The 22,164-nt window shown below is 36.8% G+C and overlaps 1 protein-coding gene across 3 annotated transcripts in view; it reads right to left on the minus strand.

Annotated features, from left to right (window-relative positions):
• The window catches only part of TMEM245 (transmembrane protein 245), a 323,064-nt gene that overhangs the window by 287,745 nt on the left and 13,155 nt on the right, over positions 1-22,164 (minus strand). For 2 of the 3 annotated variants that reach the window (XM_075494146.1, XM_075494145.1), the window contains exons 4-6: positions 21,879-21,986; positions 16,029-16,241; positions 10,613-10,782 (exon numbers count right to left, since the gene is read on the minus strand). In XM_075494146.1, coding sequence (XP_075350261.1) covers positions 10,613-10,782; positions 16,029-16,241; positions 21,879-21,986 — 491 coding nt within the window. Of the gene's footprint in view, positions 1-5,645; positions 5,670-10,612; positions 10,783-16,028; positions 16,242-21,878; positions 21,987-22,164 lie in introns of all 3 variants that reach the window. The other variant, XM_075494144.1, reaches the window with a different exon arrangement.

The following is a 22,164-nucleotide window of genomic DNA, read 5'->3' on the forward strand; positions in this document are numbered from 1 at the left end:
AAAGCCATAAAAGCCCACACGAGTATGACCAAATACTTTTTTTGAGCTTCTATGGTTCAAATACCAAGGCTATTTCTACTCCATCTGGCATTACTGCAGGAAAAAGCAGCAGAAGGACAGCTGTAAAATTTGTGCTTTAAGAGAACTGAGGTCAAAGCCAATGTGCAGTAGATGAAAGTATTTCCAAGTGACTACAAGTTACATGTTCAGCGATTAGGCTGGTAACTTTTTAGAGATCTTACAGAACTACTAATACACTTGCTGATGGTTTACATTAGTTCTATTCTATTCTATTATTTACCCTACCCTTACACGTGAAATTGGCCCTGGAACAACTAACTTCTACAGACTGCTGTGTGATGACTGAATTGGTTAACACTGAAGTTGTATCTCCTATTTGAGAAAAAAAAAAGTAAGGAATTTTTTTTTGTGCTCATCCTGTAGCATCTGAGCAGTTAATGTACATTAAGCAATTATTTTTAAACTTCAAGTGCTTTTACACCCAGCTTCTTGTTTGATCTAAATTAACACAAGGATTATAGTCAGCATTTTAGAACTGTTGTTCAAAATGATGAAGAAAACTGGAAGAAAGCAAAATCCTTTTAAAAGAAACAAGACGTTGAGCCAGCAAGTTTTTGTAACAAAACCTGCACTATATTATGACCTGCAGAAAGGAATTCAGAGAACCTGAAGGAATCTGCAAAATCCTTTGTCTTAGATATCTATTTTTAACATTTTTCAGCATTGCTGAAATATTTCAGCCATCAGAAATGCCTTGCCAGTACTAGAGGGAGGTTACCTGCCTGCAGCAGTACTACAGCTTTCTGAAAAACTCAGAGTAGCCTCTACATGGGACAGTTACCTCTTTGGAAATAAGACTGAAAACAGGATTTGCTGCACCCTTCCAAGCCTCACATACATCTAAGGATTATGCAAGAGAAGCAAGAAATAAAAGTCCCTGTTTTAAAGGTCAGAAATCAAAAATATCACTGAAAAACACTGGATGGCCATGGGATGGAAATTTTATAGCATGGGCTTCAAAATAAAGCTATTAAAAATGAAAGCTGCCCTTGTTATGTCTTAGTTAACAAAGTTCAAACTAACTGCTATTTACTTTCTAAGTTAGAGATAAAAGAAATCCACCAGCTAGTCTTACATATAGCACCTTAATCAGACTCATTGAATCCAAGAAATTGGAGGTACTGTCAAAGATCTCCAAAAATGCTAGCCTTGATGATTGTGTGAGTGGTATCCAATAGATGAAGTCTCAGTGCAGCTGAAGCTGGATGCCTTAGATGTTTCACCATGGTAGCAACTACTGGAAGATCAAGCTCCAAAAGATCGGGATGAGGACTCCCTCTGAACTGGAACATGACAAACCGGGGATCTTTCTTAGCACTGCGTTGGAGTATGCCTACGCTGCCATTGAGGTGCGGCTGCAGCACATGTAAAGCCTGAATTACCTTTAATCTAGTTAGTAAGGTAATGGCAGCACTGATGTTGTACCAGTACAGACAGCAGCCTCAGCCATGCAAGCCCACCTTGTGTTTATTTACTTGGGCAGGTAGCCCAAGCAAGCTAGATGAAAGCCAGCTCTGGTATGCCTACAGGTACTGCAGTTACATCTCTCACCACAGTCTTAAGGAGATCCACATTATACAACTGGTACAGACATATCACAGGAGAAGACTGAATTGGATTGAGGATTGTGGAAGTAAAAGCAGATGTACAACGTTCTTTTAGGGCTACATTTACTCCTCCTCCTTTAATTTGCTTCCTATTAAACCTCCCTTCCTTCCTTTATGTTTACCCACAATACTTGCTGAGGAAGCACTCACCTTTGCACACTCATGCTAAATAATGCATAGGTGCTACGTTACTGCAGGTAAGCTAGACTGTTAAATCCCTGTGTGCTTGTACTTACCACTGTATCAGGTCCAGACTTCGTTCTTACCCCAACCCTGTCAGACCTCCCTTTACATCCTTCCTGTAAACCATGGGCATGCACACAAAGACAAACATACACTGACTAAACACTAGTCATTAGCCAGAGACCATTTTAAATTCAGTTCCAAGCTTCTAATCTAAAGGTTAGTCAACAGCAGGAAGCTGATGCTGCCACAACATCCAAAATTATGCAAAGGTAAAGGAAAGCCAGGCTCCTAAGCTACAGAAGGTCACACTTGTAAAACCAAACGGAAACATTACTGATTTGTGATAGACTGTCCACAAAAAACTATCCTTAATTGTCACAGTTTTGAAGGGAAAGGTATCAACTTTTAGACTTTTTTTTTTTTTTTTTAAATTTAGCTCACTGCAAAAAAGAGTTTTTAAGATGGGTTGCATTCTGTTAAAATGCTTCTCAGTAATTTGCAAGTACTCCCTGCTTTCAACTTTTGGGTGATGATACAAACCACATTACACTGAGCTGTAACAGAACTACAGTTCATGCTTAACAATCAGGAATCCTACCATCTAGACGGGTTCTCCATGTTATGCAGTATGATACATCACCTATGAATTCATATTTTCATGTTTCACACTGCATAGCCATCAGAACACTAGTTTTTCTAGTATGTTTTATTTACTGTATTACCCACACAGTGAAGCATACCTGGACATCTACTTCATTTTCAATTAAATCTACATAAAATTACCAAAAAGGACTATTTTTTTTCTTTAAACAGCTCCACTATCTATCAGAATTTTTTCCAAGACATTTCTTAGACTTGTTGACATTTTCCTTTAGCTCAGTTAATATTTGAGGATACCATCTTATTAATATCATCTGATGAGAATAAGGGGAAGCCTGTAATCAGGACACATCTCAGGGTTATGTTGAAATGAGTCAGATGAGTAGTTAAGTTAGAAAAGATAGACAACAGTCTATATGAGGTCTCAAGTCTACTTACACCAGTGTTCCTTCAACGGCAGCAGCATCATTTAACAATTCTTTCTAAAGACTCCTGCCATAGACAATGTTATAAAGAACAAATCATGCTAGCCCAGCTGAACCTATTCTGTATTTTGGGCTACATATACAGTGTTAAACTATGTGATTATATGCTATTCTTCTTCTTTGCCCACGCCCCAAAAAAAAAAGTTTCAAGCAGCTCTTTGACAGAAGCTCTTAGAACAGGATGAAAAAAGATAAGGTTTATCACTAGCAGCCATAATCAACCATCATTTCAAACTCTGCCATTTCTAGGTGGTGTATTTTTAGTTTCTTGGTGGATTATCAGGAAATTTATCTTGGTGTTCTCATAAGTACTTCCCTTCAAAGACAGGCAAAGAGGAGAAAGGTGCAAAGGAAGCAACCTTTTGACTGTATCCAGTCTTCTGTATTACAAATCTCCTTCTTTCTTTGCCTCTGGTAGAGTATGACTTTTTAAGTGCAATTATTAAAAACAAAAAACAAACAAAAAAACCAACAAAAAACAACAGCCACCCAACAAAACAAACCCAGAAGAATCTGATACAGTTTGCACAGTATTTTTTTGCCTTTTTTTTTATTTTGATTATAATATTATTACTACTTGCTCATGCACAAAAGTCAGCACTGCATGTAACACTATAGGACTTTCAGGATCTCTTCCTATGAAACCGTGAAGTAAAACAGTAGTTTTCAAAAATAGCTCCTAGGAACTAAAAACCCCTCTGTTAAGAAACTATATCCACAGAGTTTTGCCCAATAATGCAATTCTCTAAACTAAAAATAAAATCCAGACATTTTAGAGTTCAAAGCAATTACGGTGAAATTATTTTTGCAACCTATCATTAATATTAAGGAAAAAAAAAAAGATCTACATACATGAATTTTCAAACAAGCAAATGACAAACTCGGAGCCAGAAAAAAAAGTAGTTGAGACTAAATATTCACCTGTGGCTCTTCACCTGAACTCAGCTCTTCACCTAAACTGTACTAACAAACCAATACCTAATAAAAAAATTTTTACAAAGGGTTATGGTTGCACATATTTATACTAATCTTAAGTCACTCACATAACACAAACATTTCAAAGTCAGGAAATAAAAATGTAATTTTAAAACAACCAAACTATATTCAAGGGCAAAAGAATATTCAAAAATTCCCCTCTTAGTGGACAATTATAACTGAATCATAAAGCAAGCAACTCTACCCTCTTGTTCAGAAACACAGAAAGCCCACCATCATACAACCCTGAGTTCACTGATTAAATACTGAAGATCAAACTTTCTAAATTCATTATAGCTGCTCAGCCTGGACGCTACATGCAGCATTATTCCCCATCTGCCCCCCACAGCAGATACCAGCTGTGCAGCCCCATTTCATTGTTGACAAGAACCTTTTAGAGAGTTGTGCCAGTGCCCCCATAGCCTCCATGCTCTACTCTGTTCCGCTTGTTCTCAACAGCATTCAGAACGACAGGTGTCAGAACGACAGTCAGAACGACAGTATTTCAGGTGTCTTTCACAACATGCAAGGCAGATCTACGGTTTCTATTGTAATAGCTACTGAATGGAAAGGATGGGTTGTTGTTTAGAAAACCATAGTACCCATTCTGACTCTCCCACTAATACTGAAGTGGTAAGTGAGGATAAAAGTTGCTGCTGGAAGCATAACGCGTTTCCAGATATGATATTTGATTCTTTCACTTAATTACTTGGTTTTCATACATTTTATCACATACTAGATTTGCACCTTTAAAACTCTGAGGTCCTGCAGATGTACACATCCTACAGGCATCCCCCTCCAGCTCTGTGCTTGTCTGAAGCTATGACACTGCCCAAGTCCCACGGAGATAGCACTGCATTGAGGAGTTGTCCAGATTTCAGCCACACAGGAGGCCAAACAAGGACTGAATCAATTTTAACTTCTCTTGGGATGACCGTTCCCCAAAGAACAATAGTTAACACTAGTTGACTAAGATGAACATGGGAACTGAGGAGTACATTTCTTATAAAACACATCACACACTTTTAAAAGACACACAAAAGGAAAAATATTTTAGCTATACCAACTGCTTTAATTATATTTTTAAATTTTTTTTTTTACTAGCCCTCGCTTCCCTTAAGACTGTCGTTAGATTCAGCAGTTCTGAGACCATGAGTATTCTCTTTTCACTCCTGCTAAACTCAATACCACTGAGTATACAGGCCAGTTTGACACGTCAAAAGTAAAAGATTAACAGCACTGACTGAAGCCAGTCAACGCACTATTTGCAAGCACTTGCATTCACAGCTTTATAACTGTGCTTCACCCTCACCGCCCATGTTAATTCAGTTAACTGATGCTTTCTGTGAGCAGAGAACAGCTCTCCAGTCCAGGAGAGAACTGGTTTTGTTACACATACAAGTGGGGACCAGGTGGAGATCACCTGTTCTTAAATAAAAGTGCCACTACATCAAACTACCGCTTGAAAGGCTAATGCAATATTCTGCTGTACATAACATTTAACTATGTGCATTCATTTTAGTAGAAGACAAGAGATCAGGTAGAATTATATGACCTTCAGTAGCTTATATCAAGAGCTGGAAAAGAGACACTTGGGAGAGAAAACATAGAAGCAAGCATGTTAAGGAGTGTTCATGCTGCAAAAAAAGCCAAAACCTCCCCAAAACCACAGAATCCATTAGTTGGAATCACAATTTTTCTGTTTATTTACCTTCTTATTAAGCCAGTGCCACAGCTTGTCAGTGGCAGGGGGAGATGGAAGAAAAGGGAAAAAAAGACAAGAACACAGTGGAAAATTATTGAAAAATGCAGTAATAGAGAGGGGAAAAAAGCCATGAGAGGCAGGCAAAGTCATCCACAGAATGAAAATGAAATTGTTCCAGACACAAAGGTAATTGCAATAGGAAGAAAAGATCATAACAAGTTCCAACGCAAGAATCTAGATTTTACTATTAACGTGCACTTTTTGAAACAAGGAGGGATATAACAAATAAGAACAACTTTAATGATATTAACAGAGCTATCAGCATAATCTGGGCAATTCCAGTTTAATTACACTGAGAGCTAAATTTCAGATGTCAGAGCAGCACTTGTAAAAGTACTCAGAAAAGAGCACTTTACTGAAACACCAAAGCTTAACACAAGATACTTGTTTATTGCATTAATACTCCCATTCAGGCAGTTTCCTATGTATTTCAAAACACTCCTATTACGTCAGCTACTGTTAAACAAATTGTATATGTTTTTTTAGTACCACATTCATATTACAACATTCACATTCAATGGCACAACATCAAATATGTAATTAAATCTGATATACACACAACAGCAAATTGTAGATCAAATAAATGTATGGATTTCATATAATTTTATTGGTTGTGCAGAAGGCTCTTTGCACTTCAACAGTCAGTTTCTCCTTTTGTACTACAGTTATTTTTCCTTACTAATTCTCACCCGTACTGCTCAAGTATACCCATTTTAGGACCTAGTTTATGTAGGACTATTAATACTGTCCATTAGTAATTAGTTAGCAGCATAATCACAACAGTGAAAAGCTTTAATGTCATTATTCATCTGTTAGAGGTTACGATCAAGTAAGTGGAGTTTGTTTCTCCCTGAAAACAAGATCATTGAATGCTCAATAAATCTAGTGTTTTCACTAGTTGCCAGAAATTATATTAGCTCCCAATGAAAACAAAATGTAAGAACATTTCAAATTAAAAAAAAAAGAAAATCTCAGAATGTTAATTAAGGTATATCAGAAGCAAGAAACAGATTTACAAAGAGACATGAACAACAGGAAACATGAAAATAAAATATGTCACAAAGCACCCACTTCTACTAGCTTTTACTACTCATGGAAAGAATCACAGTAATGGAAAGCAATGACAAAGCTTCAAAAGACTCAAATTGACACTGTAGAATTTGTTTCTATTTTACCTCTTCACCTATAGAATAATTTATCAGTGAAAAAAGGTAAAGTTTACTGACTCAACAACATACTTTTGCCTTTAACTTTACTTCCGCATATTAAAACCCACTATACATTAGGTTCAGTTTGGAAAAGACGTAGATCTCACGGCTGTATTTCTCCACTTTGCAACTCCAATGCAACAAAATCTAAAGCTCTATTGTTAGCCTGAGATTTTAGCAGAATGTGAAAGGAAGTCTTTGGTATTTTTCTATAATATCAGCCTCCTGGAATTGGATGATAAATACAATAACTAGGAAATAACATTGTATGTCAAAGATAACAGTCATTTTTTTATCAATGTTTAAGACAGTATCTGGGATGCTCTACCTGCCTACTATCTTACCAATACTGATGTTTAAGTAGTTCTACAAATGTAATCAATCTACATTTAAAAATTGGCTACAGCTTAATTCTAATCTTCAAGTCATCTAAAATTAGTAAGGCTACAGCTGCCTTTCCAGTATTTTATTGGAAAACTATTTATATAAGATCTTACATGTCTATGGAACTATTTCCTAGAATAATATATGCACTGGTAGAGATTCTGCCCATTTTCCGTGCTTGCTTTAACTACGTGCTAAACTTGGTACCAGAAGAGCCAAACCTTGACTTTACCCAAAGTCCTAACAATCTATTACAGTCCTCCATATATAAAATTCTAGTACGCTATACCTAGAAAAAGCATGTAATAACTACATGATTAACTGAAGTCTACCAGAAAGCACGCATGCACAATACTAGTGCATTCTAATTAATAAGTCTAGTGCATGCAGTTGAGCAACTGCCTATGCTGCTGAACTCCCTTGCAAACTCTAATCAAAATAAAACTACAGTGACCATATTAAAAGACAAGTCTTTTTTAAAAAAAAAATATGACTGAAGCAAATTATTAGTTCTTGACTGTTGATAAGAACATGAATTATACCATATCTATTAAGTGTTAAGATGACCTGATGGATGACAACAGAAACCTCCCTACGCTTTCCTCCAGGAAGTCTATTGTATCTGAACTGCTGCGTCTGTTGGCTCCGTGGGGCAAATGCAAAACCAGGGACTAAAGAATACAGTAAGGACATCTTATTTCTATAGTCCATATTTAAAGCAGACCTGCACATACAGGCACAGCTTGACCTACTGTTTATAAAGAAAATGAAAAGCAATGCCCTACTTTCTTTCCTCTTGATCAGAACTTCCCTTCAGTTCTTTTTTGTCTGCAATTTCAAAGATTACCAGAGGTTGATGAGCAGTGGGAAAGAAGAGCAGCAGCTTTTCTTACTGCTTTTATTTAAGAAACAAACATAATCAGTAAAGCTCAAACATTTGCATGCGTGAGCAGTACTCTCCCATAATTTCTCACAATGAGTTATTTTCCGGACCATTTACACTACCCTCCTAAACTTTGTTTGGGAGAAAAAGATATGCCACTATAAGATGTCTTCCTCGTCCTCACTACCTTTTACTCAAAACTGAAACTATTTCCTAATCAGGCATACCACTTTAGAAACCAAGTAGTACCACTAGATATTTGTATGAAACAGATCTTGTCAATGGCTTGTGGTACTTAGCTAAGAGCCCCAATACATCCTGATGCTGAGATTCAGCCTCCAATTAACTCAGTATACAAAAAAACAAAACAAAAAAACCAAAACAATCACTACGCAGCTTCAGCTCCCACAAAAAGAAAGTACAAATAAAATATTAAAAAATTAAACATCTAATTGCAAAAGAAATGATCCCTCAATCTTGGTTTCTCACACACACACATGTATAAAAGTTAAACTGTAACAATTTACTCCATGAATTTCTATTTTGTGTTTGCATATTTTTACTTCCTCTTCAACAGTGCCTACTGAAGCCAAAATGTTTGGTAATGCAACTTAAATACGGCTCATCCATCCTTTCCAAAAAAACTTGCAAGGATGCCATTTTCATTCCTCTCCTTTCCTTGTCCCCACAAAAATCACAATTGCCAATATCCTATGGCATTGCTTCCCAAATTCTCAGAAATAAGGTGCATCCATGACCTTACAATGCACAGAATAAGCATATGCAGTAAAAGTTAAAAGATAGGAAAGCATTAGTGTGATAAGCATTGGAAGACCGCATATCATTCCAGCCACCCATGATAAAGCCCCATGAACTGTAATTAGAATAGGCACAAACGAGGACAACAGAACCATGCAGAGTATCGAGTGTCCTTCTTATAACGGCTAGAAGAGCTTGAATTGCTTTAATACACACAGCACAGACTCAGAAGGAATACGATCGTCATCTAAAAAATGGGGGGGGAGAGGGGAGATGGAGAAATGAGTTGTGCCAACACTGCTCTTTTGCTTAGACAAGAACAACATGAATATAAACTGACCTTAAATACATTTAAGCTGAAGAGTGGGAAGTTCTGCTGCACATTACAACAAAAGCCCTACCTTCTTTAAGGAGAAAAGACTTAGTGGAATTCGAAGGGATACTATATCATATAGTTATGCAGTACAAGGATACTAAACTTGACAACTCATGAAATACAGTACATACAATATTATGTCTAGAAAGTCTTCTTACTCACAAAAAAAAAAGCTTTTAATGAAAAGCTTTGTATAATGTAAGCTTTTATCCTAACATTAATACTTTCCACGACCTTTGGAAACCCCCTTTATCTTGTTCATAGCTGTATTCTGAAAGGCTTTTCCTTTTTCAAATTCTTCCTCAATGAACTCTGTGAAATCGTTACTTATTTCCTACAGCCATTTTAATGCTTTTGTTGACCTTTTGACATCCATTTACCCGTTAGATCTGGGCTTAAGCTCTTCCTTTTCCTGTAGGAATCCAGAGCTATAAACTGCAGATGGATCTGCTGAGGTACCGATGCTCTGACAAATGTACTTACTGGGTTCAGCTCTTCAGTTATGGAAACTCTGAGGTAACGGCTTTTTCTAAAGCAGAGAATACTTCAACAACAGTTACAGAACACACATTCTTACACACTGGCATAGCTATTACAAACAAAATAATCTATCAGGATAAGTTGAAACTTACAATTCTGAATGGAGGAGCCTTCATAATTTTTCTGGAGCTTTCCAACTCTGCAATTTGCAGATGTGGGCTCATTTTGAGTGGGGGAGAAGGGAGGGGAGCACAGAAGCCTTATTCTATGGCATTTCCCAAATATCTTATCCCACATATTTCTGCCGTTAGAGGGAATCCTCCCTTCTGTACCCACCATACCACTGTGTTCAACAACTACACTTCCACACAGTATAAACAAATGTCTTCGAACTAGCTCAGGCCCTACTTACAGAATAAAATGGGTTGCTTTTTAAATTAAGTTTTCACAACAGAAGTAGGAACGTCTCATCCTTCAGATTAAAGCTCATTAAGCTTAACTTCAAAATCTTTGTAATCAGGTAAGGTGACTGAACCATGAGAATTTTGCCTTACTCAGATATGGAATTTTCTAAAGCTAACACAACATTTTATAAGTGACAAGCTTTGCATGTAATCATTTAACGAAGTTTAAATGTGTACTTAAGTGTGAATAGTGACAGAAGAGACACAGTTTAAAATACACCATAAAACAGGATACGGTTTTACATGAGAGACACGTCCATTAGTGACAGACATTTATTTTAGAATTAAAGTATCTCAGCATACAGTGAACAGAGAATAAAACAAACTTCCAGGTTGCTTAAGGAAATAAGTAGAAATACCTTACTGTCAAGCTTTAGCATGACTCTTCCAAGCCCTCTGATGGGCCGCGGAGCAAGAGCTTCCTGACGTTCCTTCACAAAGTTTTCAACAAGTTGCCACCAACTTTTGCAATGGTTTGCCATGAAGTTCAAAACTCCAAAATGAACCACGAGTTTTTTAAGTGCCCAAACTGTAACCACAAGAAGGAAAGTAAGTATTAGAGATTTCAGAGGAGCGCCACAAGACTATGCATCTATTCCATTCTGAAAGACCTATGAGAAAAAAACAGACTCGAGTTTTATTTCCCATTAGAAACCACTTTCAGAATTTTCAAGTGGTTTTAGTACTAATATCCTCACTCGCTTTACAAGCGTGCTTATCCATATGGAATTTAGATGGCAGCAGAGGAAAGGTGCCTGCACGTTGCCCGATTATGCAGCTAACAGACTTGAGCAAGGCCTGGGATAAGGTGCCGCCATTCCATGGTTCCAGTACAGTGGATTTATCACATCTTCACACATACACCACGCCAGGTGACTACACATAAAATACCACATTCAGAACTTAACAGTATGTTACACATACAAAAAAATTTTCAGCCTCAATTCTTAAGTTTTAGGCCTTCTATACTGTTAAAGCTCTATCTTTCCTTTAAGAACTGACAGCAGATCATGCGCAATTTCACAGTAAAGAAGTGTTCATTTAAACCTTCAACTGAAACACAAATACTGATTAATTTTGCCTTCAAACTTCAAAAACATTATTTTGAGATCAGCTTTTTATCTTGGCTTGAAGATGATCGTACAAAGCTTCAGAAAAATCCATACTGCTCCTCAAAACCACACAACAGAAGAAATACTCACAACTTTTTTTTCCCCAAAAAAGAAGCATTTTGCTGCCACAAACAGCTTCTCTCCAACACTCCTAACATATATCCACTGTAAAATAAAGAGCTTCTCAACAACACTAGAAATGTCTAGCATTACAGTTACAGAAATAAAAGCTCATGTCCGTTTACTCGCCTTGAAATAAAACCCAGAGACTTTTGCATAAGGCTTATGGTTCCAATTCTGTGATGGCACTGCTCTCCCTCACCGAGTATATGTGCAAAACTTGTGAATCATCACAGTCAGGAATGTAAGAGCAAAAAAGCATGATACATATGAAAATTTCCATGGAAGCTAATAGACCTTTAATAGTCATTAAATACTTGCTATATTCTTTTTTTATTCAACAAAATGTTATACCACTCAAGTTATCTATCTTCTCATCACTGAAAAGAAGAAAAGTGAGTAATCTTCCAAAGCCACTAGAAAATTTAACATCACAACAGAGGAGTTAATTAATTCAGATTATAAACAAAGATTTGTATTACAACTGATTTTACTGGAGTATTGATGCAAACATACCAGTCACAAAAACATCATTACAAGATACATCAACTTAAAGGATCATAATTATTACATGTCGCAGTAACAGACCAGGAGGTCTCACAACCCAGTCCTGCCATGAACTACTGATACATAAACCTCTAAACAAAATAATGCTGCATCCCCAAACACTGAAAACTATGGTTCTAAAGGAAAACAAAGTGAAACTATTAACAGAATCACATCATTCCCCTAATTTCTCCCTAATTTTTTTAAACCAGAATTTAGAAACAGTGAACGTCACATGTAGATCAAATACTACAGTCGGTGTTAAAAATTCTACTTACACAGTAAAATAACTTTCTGTGAAAATGCTACCAGTAATCCTCCAATTATATCGCATTTATAGCAACATTTGCTACTGAACTCCCCATCATTACATTCAAGTGTACTTTTAATAAAGCTTTTTCTTATTATGAAAGACTATTCTCCAAACTAGATTCATTACTTACTGCCATACATCAACACCACAATAATTCCCTCATCCTCAAAAATTCACATCACGCTTCTACTTGGAGATACGTAAAATGACGTACACAGCCGAAAAGGTTAACTTTTAATATCCACGGGGCATTTATCAAAGTTCCACAAGAGCTTATGATCTGTAAGCCACTTGCGTAAGAGTTTACATTCTTGTTCACGGAGAGCTCGTGCACCAATTTGCTGACATTTGGTTTCCTTACCCTCTGGCACCACCATGTGGCAAATACAGGATTATTCCTTTTCTTCAAGAAAATAAATCTAATAATCTTTCTACTAAAGATCACGTGGCACACACACAAAAAAGGAGAAAACACAGTGCGAGTGCCAGCCCCTAACTTACAGGTTGAAGTTTTGTATGATGAAATGCAACTCATGGTAAATACACAAACTGCTGCTCAGGAAAACAGGGCAAGCTTGCATTTTACAAGGTGAACAACACCTTCTGCTACTATTTAAAAGTAAGTGTTTAAATAATATCTTCTAAAATAACTGAGTGTACAGTCATTGCAAAGGTGATGTCAGGAGGTGCTACAGTCAATCACATAGCTGTAATTATATTAGGTTAAAAAGAGGCAAGAGAGAAAAAGCTAAAGGAGGACTGCTATTAGAAAGTTGCGACCAAGAGAAAGGCTGCATAATAAGAAATTCCAAACACCTCCAGGAAGCAGAAAATTACCTGAAGACAGAAATAGAATTAAAAGAAGGATACAAGAGAACAAGCAAGGAAGTAAGTGAAAGATCTTAAAAAGAGAAAATACCAGGATTCCCAGGCTCACATCGCTGAACAAAATGCTGCAAGTGTTCCACAACCCGGTTTATTGCTTAGCTTTTGAATTCAAAAGTCATTTTTTCCCTTCTTCATTTTATGGTATAATTATGGTATAATTTTTCCACCCTCTACATTAAGCAATTTTAAAAGAGCATCTCATTCTACCGAAGTACAAATGCATTCAAGGAAAAATGTTAATGTTACCAAGATATTTCTAATAATCTAAATGCTACTTCATATAAGTCCTGTCTACCAATATAAGGAACTCTGGTGAAATTAACACCTTTCCATTTAAGGTTTTGGATGGTTATTTTATTTTATTTTTTTACATACCAGAAGCATTCTCTTTAAGGTCTCAGAAGTGCTTAAAGTTATTAGTCTCCTTAAACTGGAATAGTTGCAAGGAAACTTGCTTTATGAAAGCCTTCTTATTTTCCACTACTAAGTATTTTTAATACCACCTCTTCTTTTAACAATCCAGGTTATCATCATTCACCTTCTGACACTTGATGTGATCCACTGTTCTAAATTTGGCCCTGTTCATCATTATACTGCCTTTTCATAATATTTTTGTGGTGATCTAGTTATATTCAGTTATATGCCAAGAAAAAGCACTTAATGGCCCAGTGTCACTGCTGAGGCAACAAGTCACAAATATTCTCAAAATTAATTTCTATTTTGGCATGAGTTTATTGTTCGGGTAGCTATTTTAGACCTAATGACTGGCAGCAGCAGTATTCATCCATTTCAGTTACAGATGTGCACTTTAATCTACATTTGTCTGGCTCAAGGTTAAAACCATTCATTGTTGTCTGCCTAACTGCAAAACTATTGCATCCATTTTCCCTCCCACCCAAGCAGGTACTTCTAAACAGTGGTTAAGTCACTCCTTGACTTTTCAATTAATAAGCCACATAAATTCTGCTTCTAGTAAGTCTAAAATTTATTTTCTAATCCCTTTATCATTTTTATGATTTATTTATGAGCTACATCCAACCTGCCATCTCCATTTCCTGTGATGCCCAGAAACCAAAACTGGGCAGTTTCTTCTGTAGCAACTACACCGGAATGAAACAAAGATCAAACCCCTCTCTCCTCTTACCCTGCATCCAGCTATTCATATGCCTAACCATCACATTACCCTTTAGCTGCTGATACAGTGCCACGGCCAAACATGCAGCTGTTCCTTTCCCCATGCCTCTCATAGTTCACAGCCCCTCGAACTTGCAAGCATGGCCCCAGTGGCATGATTTCCACATGCACAACTAGACAGTTTATAATGGCTTTGTGTATTATGTGTAAATGGCAAGGTTTTGGTAGCAAGGTGGCCACTGGGGTGGCCTCCATGAGGAGAGACCAGCGACTACCTTGTACCAGACACTGTCGGTTCCAGGTGGCTCCACAATGGAGTCACCACAGACCAAAGCTGAGCCCATCAGGCATGGGTGTGGTGCCTCTGGGAAAATACATTTAAGAAAGGGCAGAAAACACTAGAGAGGTAAAGGAGGAGGGAACACAGAGACAACAAGCCAATAGAGAGGAAAAAGGAACAGAAGGATGAACAGAGGGAATAAAAAGGCCAAGGGAGTAGAAGTGCTCCACAGTGGAGCAGGCACACCACTCAGAGGGACCGTGGCCTATGGAGGACCCATGCCGGAGCAGGTACACCTCTTGAAGGGACTGTGGCCTAGGGATGAGGAGCCACCTGAGCTGGTACCTCTCGAAAGGGACTGCAGCTCATTGATGAGCCCACACTGGAAGACAGGAAAAAAGTGACTGGCTCTGTGGGTACTTGGCCACTAGCTGGGGCCAACCCACCACACTTGGTAAAAGGGAAAACAGCTACATTTAAGTGTTAAATACATTTTTAAAATGCTGAAAATTAGCATTTTATCTGAAGCTTAGAGAAAATCCAAGCAAATTAGAAAACTCACTTTGTTTACAGTAGGAGGATGGGAGGAAATGCCTTCAGATTCATAGTAGCTCATGCATATTTCCAGAGTTCCCATCTTCCCTATTCACCCCCCAAAACAGCATTGGAAAAAGTGGCATTCAGTTTTAAAATAACCTCTTTAGATAGCTACCGTAACTACTCCGTTCTTGCTTGATATATAAGAGAACAGCTGCATGTAGATGTGAAGCAACAAAGCTAATTAACCTCAGAGCTAGAATTAGAATCAAATTTATCTTGTGACTTGTCCACAAAGCCTAGCAACCCATTTTTAATGGAAATCAAAAGTTAGCATGAGCTGTACTTCACTACTGTATAACAGCTAAAATATTCTTTATCTATAGGTGCAAAAACATGAAAGACATGACATCAAGAGGAAGAAAAACAAAGTATTCTAAACCAGAAGTATTCTTACAATGTAACGTACAGCACTAAATTATTCCAGGTAACTACAATAGTCAACAGACAAAGCAATTTTACATAGTTGTCCACTACATGGTACCAGACAGTGCACATCAATCTTCCTATTTGAAGCTACAATTCACCTTGTCTTAACAAAATGTGGTGCTTAGGGACATGGTGTAGTGGTGGACTTGGCAGTGTTAGGTTTACAGTTGGACTTGATGATCTTAAAGGTCTTTTCCGACCTGTAGGATACTGTTATTCTGTGAAAAAGTCTTGAAAAAGTTTTAAATTAAAACTCATACAAGCCTACAAGCCTTTCCTTCTATTTTATTTAACACAAAGCCTAAGGCTATCCAAAGTAATCATTTAACATACATTTCTAATAACTGGATTATTACCTGCAAAAGGCACTGGCAATAGCTGCACAATCCAGAAATTTAGCCAGATCTGGACAATGACAATGGCCCACACAAGTGTAACAAAGTAAATATCACTAGTTTTCTTTTTTCTAAGAAAAGATCCAATCTCAGGTCTTTGTCTGCTCCCAGAAGAGGAAGAAGAGGAGGAGAAAGATGATGAAGCATGTGGAGGCTGATCACCTTCTGTTGCTCCTAAAACAAAGGCAAACAAAGAAGTGGAAATTATCACATTAATGGTCACCACAGAACAGAATATGCTCCCTCATCCCAAATTAACCTTTTTTTTTTTGCTTGTTTTTTGTTTGTTTGCATTTGTTGTGTTTTGGGGTTTTTCTTGCCATTTCTCTAAAAGGCAGAGACAGCCTTGGCACTGATCTGAATTTTGAAAAGCTAGAACAGGGCTGTGTAAGCTCTCCCACATCATGCAACACCATGCCAAGCAGCGCTGGGAAGAGGAGAGAAGAAAAGATGCTGCAGCCTCTAAGAGGCCTCCTGTCACTGCAGGTGAATTACAAGCCAAATATGTTTTCTCAAAGAACTGTAAAACCCTGAAAAACACAAAGCGTAGTTCACTTCTAAAAGAAATCTAAAGTCTTAAAAGAAATCTTTGATCTCTCTTTACTGCAAGTATTCAAAAAGAAATCTTAGATTTGCTCAAAACTCATTTAAACTAAACAAAACAAAAAAAAAATAGAGCATACACTGAAGAGACAAGCTTGTATCTTACAAAGTTCTTACTACACTTTTTCTTTTCCTGAACACTCCCATTACAAACATAGCACTCACATTGTGATCCTAAATTACTTGCTTGCATAACACATTTTAGTAACAACAGCAAGCATAAATTAGTGGATAACAAATGTTGTCATTCCCTCATTTGTAAGTTATTAAACATGAAATTCAATTAAAAAATGTGAACTGATGTGTTAAAGGCACTTATAAATAAACAGTAAATAGTCATTTCAGGCAAAAATATTATGTCCAAATTAAAATTCTTGTATAGAGAACATAGTAATTTATTTATTTAATTAACTTTTCAGTTGGTAAATCTGCCTAGTATGGGTGACACCAAATCCATCTTCAGTCGCTGTATGTAGACTCTGTCCCTGAGAACACCAGTATTAACTTTCACTGAGGTCTCACGCTGGTGGTGAAATGCACACACTTTCCACACACACCATTACTTGACAAAAATTTGCAGCCATCGTGGAAGAACACACACGAGAAAACCTGAAGAGTAACTCTATGCTGAAGAATAAAAGGCAATTTGTTACGTTGGTACATACCGCAGCAGGTAAGCAATGAACACAACTCTTTCGCTGGACTTGTGTCACATCAACACCAACCACATTCCTCTCACAAAGAAAATCTGCTGTAAAAATGTATTACAATATACTACATGCATATCAGTCAAACAACTCATGTTCCACACATGCGGTTTTAGCTGCAATGTGTCACTAAAGCCATTCCTAGCCTAAAGCATAACAGCTAGAATGTACAAAAAGACAAGGCAGATTTGTCATACGTGTACAGTAGTGGTAAGTGACAAATTCTGCAGCTTCGCACACTGGGTGAACACTCTTCTTTTGCTGTAGAAATCTGCACTGGTGTTCTACAAGTAAGGGGAACTATTTTTAGAGCTTATAAACACTTCCCCACCACACTAATACAATAAGGTAGATCTAGTGATTCTCCCAATTGAAAGACACTGGGATGGTGACAGAAACATCAGTTGGTTGCTGGTAACATATTTGGTGGAACGTAAGAATATTTCCAAAGGAATTACAGCATGCAACCTGAAAGAAGGAACTCTGCAAGCAGCTAAACACAGCAGAAGCTTCAGGTGGAATGCTTCTTGGCAAATCAGTTCATGTCTCAAAGGGATGAAGGCCAGCCCTATCACGTACAAACTACACCTTGGAGAAAGAGATACAAGTCTATTTTTCGTAAGAGAAGAGACAGTTACATGTAAACAGAAACTTTCCTAAAATGACAAAGTGGTTTTGTCATAAGAAATAGGAGGTCTATCATTCCCCTATACTTCTCAGTCTATTTTTAACAAAGCAGAAGAGTACCGATAGAAACAAATGGCTCCAGCTTACAATGCACTAAAGGAACACAAATTTGAAAACACTATATCCACATTTGAGAATTCTCCCTTATCAATTCAACTTACCCAACGCTTTTCTTTGTACTTTTTTGCTCCAAAATTAATACACCAAACCTAAGAATTAACATAATAACAAGCAGAAACTCTAATATTTATCAAAGGGAAGGAAGTGCTAGATGCCAAAATAGAAAAAACAAAGGAATTTAATATGCTGAAGTCTATGCCTCAAGATTAAAGTTATCTGACACTTTTTGCCCCAAAAGCCCTTAGTAGAGTCACTTTTATAAAGAAAAAAAGAATATTCCTTCTTTTGATAATGAAAAATTTGATCAACATATTTTTGCAATGAAGAAAACCTTAATTAAATAACAGCAACATAATGTTAAGAGTAGCACCAATTAAACTGTCTCATTCTCTTACAGTTTCCCTATTAACTTGAGCAGACTGTACACAGAATGCAAAACACAGATGGGAAAGAGCTGACAGAGAAAAAAAAAAAAAAGAATTAAAAAAAAAAGAAAAAAAGACTAAAAACTCCTAGGGGATCCCAAGACAAGAAAGCTTTTTCAGAATGCAGTTCCACAGTACTTTAAGTCAAACTAAATTGGCACTGCCAATGACCTAGTATTCTCCCCATGACAAACAGACTCCTTAGCATCAAAACTGCCATTCAGATGACTGTATCGTAAGTCAGTTCACAAAGTTGATCCACCCAAAAAACCCACCGAACTTTGCAAATGCGAAAAGTCACATTTTGTTGGCAAGATATGCTCTGCAAACCAAGGCATGAGTGCCTTGTCAACACAAATAGGAAAAAAAGGACTATCAGAATACTGATTTAGAGTAACTCCAGGTTCTATAAAACCCCATTTAGTGTGCTTCATGACATTTTTAGAGATGAAACCTGAAAAACACCTTTCTGTCTTCCAACTAAAGAAAGTATGACAGTCTTTCCCAAATGGCTAACATTATACCCAGGAAAGAATTCTAGCAAAATCAGGAAGTACGGTACTTATTGAATATAATAAAAACAACAAAAAAGTCAATTTTCAAGGCTGTCTTAAGACATATTCTTTTCTTTACGCATAGCATTTTGAATTATTCTCCTCCCCTTCCTTAAATAAAAGGAAAAGGAACAGCAGCACAAACAGGAAGGCAAGTGTCTGTATCTCTGTGGAGCAGGGTATCAGAATAAAATCTTCACTTAGATGAAACAGTGATTTTATTATTATTAAAGAAAAGTCTTTCAGAACACCAGGATGAAGGTACGCCTTCATGAATAACCACATCTTTCTGTAATTTCAAGAGAAAAATATATATTTTTTTTTTTAAGAAAACAAAGAGGGGGGGAAGGGAGGGTAAAAGGCATGACTACATTTAAGGATTGCAGTATCTCATATTCAAAACCAACAAGATAATAGAATCTTGCCTACAAGGCAGCTAACAAAATACTGCAATGGTATCTGCTTCTTAAGTTGCAGATTTCTCATTTGCTGTATACTCTGGAAATTCTTGGGACAGCAGGAAGGACAAGTTACACCACCTTCACTGGTATTACTAAATTCCTCACCTCCAACACTAAATACCACTATTCAACAACAAAATAAGGAAAAACATGAATGTTCAGAAAAACCTATAAAATCAATACACCTTATTTCCCCTCCTGTTTTTTGTTATGAACAAATTGAAGTGTAAGGAGAAGAGTAAAAACATGAAGCATTGATTGTTCTATAATTGCTTTAATACAGTATAAACATTGTTATTGCTACTGACAATTAATCAACCTTGACAACCACCGACATATTTAGAATAGATATAAGGAAAATCTCCTCCTGAAGTCTGCTATGCACCTGGCTGAAGATGTGAACTTTCAAATCTTAAAGTTCTCATAAAAGAGATGTGCATTACATTACAAGTTCCAAAGCAAGATAACAAAACATCCAAAAATCACTGCAGAGGAAAACCAAAGGAGCTGCAGTTTCTTAACCCTGCAGGTAAACCTTCTGCTGTACAAGAATAATGTTTCATCACCATTTACTCAGAAGATCCAAACCAAAGATGACCAAAAGGACACTTAATATCACAGAATAGAATGCTAATTCCCAAGAGATCGTTGAAAAATTATTTGAACTATTGTTAGTAGTAAACAGGAAACTCCCTATTTGTTCTTTTCCTGCTGTGAAGGAAAACAACAACAGAATTCGCAAGACAAAAAACCATCTGGTTAACTGTCTCAAGAAAATATATCAAAAAACATTCACTACAAAAGACACCTTTGTAAAACTGCTATAGTTTTCTTTTGGCCAAGAGAGGTTACAACCTGAAAACAGAAAAAAACCTGTCTTAAGAGAAAAAAATTAAAACTGGTGTGTAAGTTAAAAAAAAAAACAAACCCACAAGCAACAAACAAGAACACAACCACTTACATAGCACATTTGTGGGAGACTGTTGCTTGACCAGATGTTCAAAATTCAGCTAAAAAAAATAAAATCTCTTTTCCAAAATTAAAGATTAGAGACAACAATATAAGAGAATTGTCGCCATGATGCTCCGTTCTCAAATTTCAGAATGTACATCCAAGGGTTCTATATTCATTTTGATGATAGTCATGTAAAATGTAGAAACAAAGATAAGAAAAAAAGTTGTCTAAAGCTGCCCTTTTTATATTTAAAAATGAAGCATGTTTTCAAGTACAGCTTACATTAAGATATTTAAAATTAGGAAGTGTGTTTACATTTCATAGAAAGATTTCTGAACAGCTTGTTCCATACCATTTCACCTGGTGGCTGAAGTAACTTTTTAGTTTCACGAATGGTGGTGTTTAGACAGAAGTTTTTAATGCCACATGCTCAAAGCGTTCTCTCCTGCACATTCACTACGTTTCCTCCTCTGGAGCACGATTTACACGTTACAGACAATATTAAGAACATACTGTCTTGAAGTAGACGACTCAGACACAGCCAATTTCAAAAAGTTTTGGACGTTCACATTCTGTCAAGTTGTTGAATGACCCGCTTTGTCAACTTGTGGGAAACGGATGAAACCTTTCAATTTCCAGAGATCTTCATAATAGCTTATTTTCTAGTATCGCATTCCATCAAAGGCCTACCCGGAAAAATGATGGTAAGGTTCAAAACTAGTGATGGACATCTAAACACCTTCTTTGCAACTCTTTCAAGCCATTTCTTACAGATTTCTAGTAGTGTTATTGCAAGTGAAAGTATCGTGACTCAAGCTACAATGCCAAGTAAACTCACTACAGGAAAGACTTTGAGCATGCCACAGTTAAACAGAGAACAAAGGGGGTTTTGTCACTGTGATGTATACAAAAATTATTCCAGTCTGTCTGTACCTGGTCCAGAAATCCAGTTATATCTCATAACTGCCAACAAATCAAAAGAAGGCTAGGGAAAATAAAAAAATCAATAATAAAGAACAGGAAAAAAATCACACCCTTGTTCTAGGAAAAAAAAATCTTCTAGTCAGGCCTTCTAAACGTACAGACAGCCATGTAAACTATCATTTGAAAGATAGCTTTTATATTATTGTCTTCTTAACATTTTTAAAAACAGACAAACCTGTTTCACAAGGTAAGTATAAATGTGCTATTTTGGACAGGATGAAGAGGATAGGGACTATGCTGAAATTTGTTCTTAATTTCCTCCAATTTCATGCCTTTAGAGCAAATTCAAATGCTTTCTTACAGAGTATTCAGTCACCTGAGGGTTGTGAGGAACGTTCATTATTGGACTCATCTTCTGTCATTGAAATTGCCATGGCAATTGTTGAAGCAGCAATGGAAATCATCTGACCGGGAAGCTCTGCCCCTGTAAAATATGTATGTGTATGTAAATAAAGAAAAGCTTAAGTCTTAGAATATTTTATTTGTTGCTTGATACCCACCAAACCTGCCAAGCAACAGAAATTGTATGGATAGACACTGTTAATTTTTAATATGTATTATATGTAGTCAATATGATCAAACAGGAATGAGTGCTATTAATT

Source organism: Mycteria americana, chromosome 2 (assembly GCF_035582795.1).
Source record: "Mycteria americana isolate JAX WOST 10 ecotype Jacksonville Zoo and Gardens chromosome 2, USCA_MyAme_1.0, whole genome shotgun sequence".
NCBI lineage: Eukaryota > Metazoa > Chordata > Aves > Ciconiiformes > Ciconiidae > Mycteria > Mycteria americana.